Source organism: Spea bombifrons, chromosome 5 (genome assembly GCF_027358695.1).
Source record: "Spea bombifrons isolate aSpeBom1 chromosome 5, aSpeBom1.2.pri, whole genome shotgun sequence".
NCBI classification, from domain to species: domain Eukaryota; kingdom Metazoa; phylum Chordata; class Amphibia; order Anura; family Pelobatidae; genus Spea; species Spea bombifrons.
Window position 1 is genome coordinate 18794628 of NC_071091.1, and position 8615 is coordinate 18803242.

Here is an 8615-nt window from a genome sequence, read left to right on the forward strand (position 1 = left end):
TCTGTGTGGTAACTGTGGAGGGAAAGTCACCCAAAACATCACATGACTGACAGCAATGGCAGCCTCCAGGTCTGCAGATAAATGAAGTTTATTGGAACAAAATGATCTAAAACCAGTCAATGCTAACCTACATTACTGTAAATGGCACTCTGTTTTATGCGCAATGAGGAAAATATTTTTTCACGCCATACTTTAATCATTGCAAATTCACAGTAACTACAAATGCAAAGCATTGGAAAGATGAATACAGAAAGCATCATTTTTTTCCTGGTAAAAATCGTTGTCCTTTATTTTCTGTGGAGGCTTCACTGGAATTAGAAAGTAGAATGACGATTATTGGACTCAATAGAAGACCGAGGTGTCATACAGTAACTCGTAATAAGTTACTGACTCTCATTAAGCCTTAGTAATGTGAAATATTACGTTATATTGGTCTTCCGTTGCCATCTACAGAAAAAAAGCCTGTATTGCAGATTATTTCAAGTTACAGTGTAAATACGAAACAAAAATATCGTTTTCCCCGTTTGCATTCTCCAGATAGATACAGGTGAGTTAAAATGTACATAGTGGAAGCGTTCTCTGCAGATACTGATATTGTCGGGGCTGGCATATACACAGTAGTCCCAGTGCGTGCATTTTCATGATGGCTGGTTCACACTGCTTCACGAAGCAAATGTCAAACTTGTCGAGACTGCAGCTATGAAAATGATCCATGTAGCTAAGTCTTTTTCCTAGGGAAACAAACAGCTGTCTTATCAATGCCCCACTGCAGTGACAGAAACATGTCATTTATCATGTAAAGTGTGCAGCTATATATTAAAAGCCATTACAAACGACAAATGCTGGGTTTTTTTCTGTTATTATTATTATTATCATTATTATTATTATGTAGAACATCTGATGGTGTTTGTATTTTCTAAGTATAGGTGTGGGTATATACACAATATGAACAAAAGTATTGGGATACCTGACCATTACTCTAACAGGTATTTTTACAACATCACATTCTAAATATATAGACATTAATATGTGGCTGGTCACTTCTTTGCAGCTATCCCACTTTTCTGGGAAGGCTTTCCAACAAGAGTATAACTGTGGGGAATTCCCCATTCATCCAGTAGAGCATTTGTGAGGTCAGGCACTTTATGGGCCACAGGCCACTAGGCCACAGGCATGTTGGAGAGCAAAAAGGGCCTTCTTTAAACTGTTCCCACAACTGTTCCCATTGTCCAAAATGTACTAAAATGCTGAAGCATTACAATTTACCTTCACTGGAAGTAAGAGGCCCAACTCCTGAAAGCAGCCCCATACCATTATCCTTCCTCCACCAAACTTTACAGTTGGCACAATGCTGTCAGGCAGGTAACGTTTTCCTAGCACCCGCCAAACACAGACTCGTACTTGAGACTGCCAGAGAAGCGTGATTAATCACTCCACAGAATACGTTTCCACTGCTCCAGAGTCCAGTGGCGGCGTGCTTTACACCACTCGATCTGGCACATTGTACTTGGTGATGTGAGGCTTGCATGCAGCTGCTCGTCCATAAAAACCCATTCCATGAAGCTCCCGCCACACAGTTTTGTGCTGATATTAATGCCAGTGGAAGTTTGAAACTCTTTAGCTATGGAATCAGCAGAGCATTGGTGACTTTTACGCACCATGAGCCTCAGCACCCAGTGACCCTGCTCTGTGACTTTATGTGGTCTTCTGCTTCATGGCTGAGTTGCTGCTGTTCCTAAACGCTTCCACTTTCCAATAAAACCACTTACAGCTGATTGTGAAATATCTATCAGGGATGAAATTTAACTAACTTACTGCAAAGGTGGCGTCCTATCACAGTACCACACACAGTACTGAGCTCTTCAGAACAAGCCATTTTTTCATAAATGTTTGTAAATGCAGACTGCGTGGCTAGGTGCTTGATTTTATACACCTGTAGCAATGGGTCTGGTTGAAACACCTAAGAGGTGTGTGTGTGACTGTATATGTATCAAATGCCGCAGACACTAATGATCACAGATATATCTATAGAAATACTCTTTACTGTAAGCTTATTTTTTTTAGCTAGTAGCAGTTTAGATTTTTGTTTGGACTCAAATTCTATCCAAAATTAGTATTTTGCGCAAAACGGAGCTTCTCAGCAAGTAGTCATTAATGCTTTTCTTCTAATTGTCTATGAAGGGCTCCTATAAATCATTCTTAAATTACCAGCTAGTAAAATGGGAAGTGTGTCACCAGTGCATCCTTGTATGCAGTGTGATTAATTGATCAGTCAGACTGATATTAACGTCTGCAACACTCGGTGAGTTGACCACTGACATTAACAAAGTTCCTTGTTTTACATAAATGTTGCTGTTCTAATTTCTGGCCACTACATTTCTTTGGTAATTACATGAAAGACTGTGATAATGAATTAGAATTCTAAATTAACCCTTACTGCTAATAATGAGTAAACTACTATGGTTGCACCATATATACTATCATTGTTTGTCATCAGTTGCTGTTCATTATTCATTTATAGCCACTTAATTAACACTGAATTAAATGTTATATACTGGTCTTTATGTATTGGAATTGACACAATCTTGGGATACTAAAGTATTTGTCTGTACTAAAAATTGATAGATATATACATTAAAAACAGGAAGAAAAATAAGTGTATGTAAATATTAAAACAGTCTATGGAAATGGCTTTTTAGAACCATGTTTATGTCAGTTCTGATTATATTTGAATACTTTCCAGTGCCTGTATTAATTTCTGCAGAAATTACAATAACCGGTCTCCATTTAATCCACTTATCAGGGCAATGTAAGAAACAGGCCCAAAGGGCTCAGGGTTTGTACAGTAACATACCCCCAACATTTTAAGTGTCACTTAAAATCCATCACTGGGACCACTGGAGAGGCCTGACTGCCAGCCTCCTCCCTATTGACTATGGGCCCTGGGTTTGTAAAGATGTCTGTGGCTACCCCAGCAGTATATGGTCCCATCACTAGCTGAGGGGATTAAGGGATACAATGGGTTTCCCCCACCTGTGTTATCCCCCCTGTAGTGCGGGTGCCGTCTGAGCAGACAGGGCTGTGCTGGCTGATTAAGAGCCCCAGCCAAGTTACAGGATTGTTCCTTTGAAGGCCGGAGCTGCAGCCACATTCAAACAGGGTACAAATAAATATAATAATAATAACAGCGAAGATAAGACATGGTTCTTCACAACCTCCATTGAGGTCACAGCTCCCTCAGGAGGGACCAGAGGATCTCCTCATCTGGCCCATGGTCCATGTTGCTCACAAAAGTGGCATAGAGGGGCAGCTGCCCAGCACAGTACCTGAAATCAGGACTGTCCTGTGAAAACTGTGACAGGTTAGAAGGTATGCAGTTATCATGTTCAAGTTTAGTTGATATACGAAGGACGGTGACGGCATCACACTAATCCCATAAAATTATAGCATTTACTGCAGTTTTGCTGAAATGTTTATACCGAAAAATAGAAGCAGTGACAGATACACAGAGAAACAAATTGTGTATGTACCAACAGCATCCAAGCAAATCATTTCACCCCTTAGAGCTTTCCTGAGGCGCTATGACCAGCTTGGAAAAGTGCTGAGAAAGATTTTCAGCTGCTTTGATGTCACCGTTGGTGGATTTGTCTCACTGTATGTATTTTGCTCTGTGTCTGTCTTTGCACTTCATTTGTTTTAACAAGGCTGCTGTTAGTGATATAAGTTTTTATAGGATTAATGAGGTGTCATTGGCTGTGATGAATGTGTGAGAAGCTCTCGTCTCAGTATCGTAAAAAAAAATGGCAGGCAACAGTTGCCATCTTAACAAATGCAGAATCATTTCCAAGGTGGAACTGAATTTAAAATTAAAGAGATAAGTTCTGTGCTTCAGTTTTAAATTCAGATGCCCCTAAGTTTTAGTTAATACAGAAGACGCCGTTATGCAAGTAACATAATATTCTGCAATCAGAACACATTTTGTTAGCTTGGATAACACTTTTGTATAACAGTCCTTAAAAAACTGAGAATGTAAAGTTCAGCTTACTGCTTTGCTGGTGTAAAATAGTTTTTCATACATGATAAAGTTCTTTTAATCAATATGCACATTTTATACTTATTCTATACATTCTATACACAGTGTTACTGTAAAATGTGGTACTTGTGAAAGTTAGATCCTATTAAAAGGCAATTGTAGCTTTTACCAGATCCTACATTCTACAGTCCTGTACACTAAATGAACCCATGTGACAGTGTTTACATATTAAAACATTATAAACTATTATTAACCTACCAAATGTGTGTATCATGGAAGTACCCATCACAACGTCCTGTTCTCAGGATCTTATATCTGTCTTATTGTTAATGCGCTCGTTGTTGATTGGTTCACATGGGGTGAGAAGATGTAGAATAAAACTTCAGGTCGGGATATAGATTTACGTGAAGCTAGTTTCACGCCAAAGATCTAAGCCGTCTTGATGTAATTGTTAAAACTAAATATCTCCAAAACATTTATATGGAGAGAAGATCTAAAAGTACAAGCTTTTAGGTAGTTAATTAGTTTTGCTAAAGCCATTAAAGGCTACAGTTCCTAGCATAAAATACTGCAGATTTTTCTTGTAAGGCTACCCGAAGGTTACGTGAATTTGTATTAATCTTGCCAAAGTGTTCTTTCTCCCCAGTATATATTATTATTAAACCTATAGGGGCCTGTTTTATTTACGCCGTGTGTTCAAGCTAATATTGCAGCAAATTATGAGGACACAACTTGTAGGTGATTCAGTTAAAACTGTAAGCATACTGCTGCCTGATGGGCTAATGTTTACTGTTTTAGAGCTGACTGATCTTCAGATAACATATGGCTGTACAAGTAATTGGAAAATTGGCAGCACTGTCAAGAAAATATGCGAGATGGTACAAAAATATGATGCTGCAGCACATGAAGTGTCTGTGCAGTTAAATTTATTGTTGTTACAAATGATAAAGTAAAGGCATCTAGTTGTAAAAATAAAATTACTGTCATACTGTTACTTGGTGTAATTTATTGTACTTGAACGGCTAGTAGTAATAAAATGCATACATACAAATTGGGACAATATTTTTATACAGAATCAATAAAATTCCATGGCAATTCCTTACAAATAGTTTGTTTGGACATAGAGGTAAACTAGAATGATTCTGCCACTACTATTGTAGCATGCAGAATGTTTTTTTATCTACTTTTGCTTTTTATTTTAAGTTGGTTGAATTAAGTTATCACTTGACATGAATGTGTGTCCCACTACATCATTATACGATGGCGCTCTGTAAGGGTTCTACAGCACTGTTACTATTGAAGAAGAACTAGAACATGAGAGGCATATGCACGTGTTATGTGATATTTATGGCAATGCTAAAGTAGCCCTGCTTTTCCATTGAAATCCTTATATACTTTCATTAGAATGTCAGTCTCCGGGTGATTAAGACCAAGTCATTCTATTTTTAACACAAGTTAGTATGTTAAGGAGTCATGGTGTTTTTATAGTGTATTAGGCCAGAGGTAGTATACAAAAGAATGACTAGTATGCAATGAAAATATTATATTATGCAAAAACTAGAACTGTATACAAAAAAGGAACACAGTATTTTAAAATGTATTCTTAATCTGATACTAGTAATTAAAAAATGGTGTTTGACCATAACAAATTATATTGTATGTCGAATTGATATTAAAAACATAAAATATTAAACATGTAAAATGTAAAAAAAAAATATCCCAATTACATAATTTGGAAAAAATATTATAATTTTTTGTAGGTGACCTTTCCATCTTTATAAACTAATTGGGCGATTGCAAGTCATATAGCATGGTGGAATTTATTGGTCTTGGGCAGTTGTGCACAACTCCAGGTATCGAGGTCCACAAACTGAGTATGTTCTGTTTATTTTGAACACTTATTTTATTAATTAGGAACTTTATATCCAAGGTCTTTTTAACCTCTTCTGGGGTTTACCATAAGTTTGTTAAACCATGATTCTCTTTTCCATATCATTATGATAGATTTATTAGAAAAACCTATACTAAAATAGAAACAAAAATCACATTTTTCCACTCCTGAACAATGACCCAATTTTTTTCATCAACATCTCCTGATTACAGTCATACCCCACATACATATTTTTTATGTTCCAGGGCCATATTGCATATTTGATAATACTATTGTCTTAAAGGATTTGGAGGATCCCTTTATGCATCTCTCATACATTTGTATGTCAATGATGTCATAATGGCATCCTGCTGATGCTCTTCTGTCCTCCAGTGAACTTAGGGTAGGTGTCAGCAGTGACACCTACCGGAAGGGAATGTCCAATCACATCATCGGGCATTACCTTATCACATGATCATTCATCAGGAAGCCAGCGATGTTGATAGACAGCCTGATCTTCTGTGTAGTGGCAAGGAGGTGTCCCTGCTGCTGCAGCAAAGTCAAGATGTAACTGTACGTCCTAATGGGCGTCTTGCCACAAGTTTTAACAATGTTTAGGTACGTCCTAAGACTGGAAGGGTTAATAAGTAAATTGAGTGTTGAGCATCTATAACCCAGGAATAATTTGGGGGCAGACAAAATGTACATATAATCCCATATGCTATGGCAATTAAAGCTGTATACTAAATTTTTCAGCGTTTTAAGGTGATTGTCAGAACTTGTTTTCATTACGTTTTTAATGTTTTTGGTATCTAGACATTGAGAAAAAGCTACCTCATATTATATCATACAAGAAAGCACTCTTATAAAAACATAGAGCAAACTATTTTTACATAGGAGAACCATTTGATCCATCCAATCTTCCTGATATGATATCATCTTACTTGGTACTTTTTAACTTTATGTAAGAACTGGCTCATGAAAGCATAGGGAGGTTGATTAGTTGTATATTAACATTTAGATTGACCTAAATGGTCTGTTTTGTTGTATTTAATTTATTTAACCTTGTAATGAAAACTGAAATGTTTGAATAATATAAAGAATACACATCAATACCTTATTCACCATTGATTCATTAAAAAATGTGTTTTATGACCTTAGGTAACAGGTCCGCTTTAAAGAGATATTAAACATAAACCTGCTGCTGACTGACTGCTGATCAGCAGGCGGTGCAAACCCCATCTATTCTGCACAGTAGAGGGGATCTAGTTATAATTGCCTGCATAAGACTAGCTGAAAATCGCATGATTTACTACACGAGTATCGATCACCCCAAGAAAGCAACCTGCTTTCCCAAAATGTGAAGTGCGTTCCAAAACATGTTGTGGTGCAGGTTTACTATATAATAAACAGCTAGTGCAACATCCGTGTTTTTACCTTTTTGCATATCTTTGTAGAAGACTAAATCTGATGTTAATTTAGTAGTATGTGGTTACATTTATTATCCCTATTATTTGAATAATTATATGTCTTTGTTTTATAGGAAGATGAAAACGAAAACACAGAGGCAAAGTCACCACAGCAGCTAACCACGGAATCTGAACAGGAGAAAAGCTGAATGCCACACCACATACTAGGCTTAAACTCAGATTCTTAGGAATTACAGTACTGTTTTTGAAAATGTAATTTAACGTTAAGTATTCAAGATGTTCAACCAGTGTTTCCCGAAAAAATGTAAGACTCAGAAAGTACATTTCTAGGAAAAGCATTTTCAAATCTGCAGGGGTTAAAATTGGGATTGAAATAATTTTGGAAGATGTTGCTACAAAAAACCTTTGAAAAACTATGGAACGATAGCAGCCTAAATGGTAGAGCAGCTTTGTATTTTATATTCTATTTTGAAAATGCAACATTGTTATTAGTATTCCTCTGCGTGTGTTGTTTTTTTTTTTTTTTGCGGTTTGTAGCTTAACAGTTTAGCTGCATCTATTGTGATTAATGTACACTATCTATTTGGAATTAGCATAAAACCATCAGTTCTAGTAGCTTCAGAAACAGACCGTAGACATCTAGAATTTTACATTTCCATTGAAATGAGTCCTAGTTAGTAGTTTAGCCTCTTACCGTTAATCACTACAGTATCTGCATGGCCCAGTCATTCAGTAAAGAAAATGTTTTGAATTTCATGCACGATCCTGAGTTTGTATTTTAGTTATTCGTTTATACTGGGGTTTTTTTTTTTTTAATCTCTGACTTTTGTAGCATTATTTCAAATTTGTTTGTTGTACATTTTGAACATACATGTAAGCCATAGAAAAATACAATAAACATATTTTTTTCTTGTTTGATTTGCTAATTTATAATTTTTTCTAGTTATGTTATAATACATATATAATACACATATAACACCACATTTAAATGTAGTGAAACAGGAAGAGAACACATACGCATTATTCAAAGTGCTGTGCACCATTTTCAAACTTTCGTCAAAGTGAAATGCTTGGGCACTAGGAAGATACCCCTTTTGCCCTGGGAGTTCTGTGTGAAAAATGTATTTTGACATAATTGTGATGATTGAGGTAAGTCATAGATGGATGAGTGAGGTTAACATAAGATTAATTCAAGACAGGCATGGTATTTAAAATGAATTCTTGTTAATTCAGAAATTCATCTAACTGCTCTTGGGTTTAAGTTGGTATTTACTCCCAATTT

General features: G+C 36.3%; 1 protein-coding gene across 6 annotated transcripts in view; it reads left to right on the forward strand.

Annotated features, from left to right (window-relative positions):
• The window catches only part of PHF14 (PHD finger protein 14), a 106345-nt gene extending 98097 nt beyond the window's left edge, over positions 1-8248 (forward strand). For 3 of the 6 annotated variants that reach the window (XR_008354392.1, XM_053468392.1, XM_053468393.1), the window contains one exon: positions 7447-8248. Coding sequence is in view for 2 of the 6 variants with exons in the window: in XM_053468392.1 (XP_053324367.1) it covers positions 7447-7521 (75 nt within the window). In the remaining 4 variants the exon portion in view is untranslated. The remainder of the gene's footprint in view (positions 1-7446) is intronic. The other 3 variants (XR_008354390.1, XR_008354391.1, XR_008354393.1) reach the window with 1 other exon arrangement.
• Positions 8249-8615: the final 367 nt, after the last annotated feature.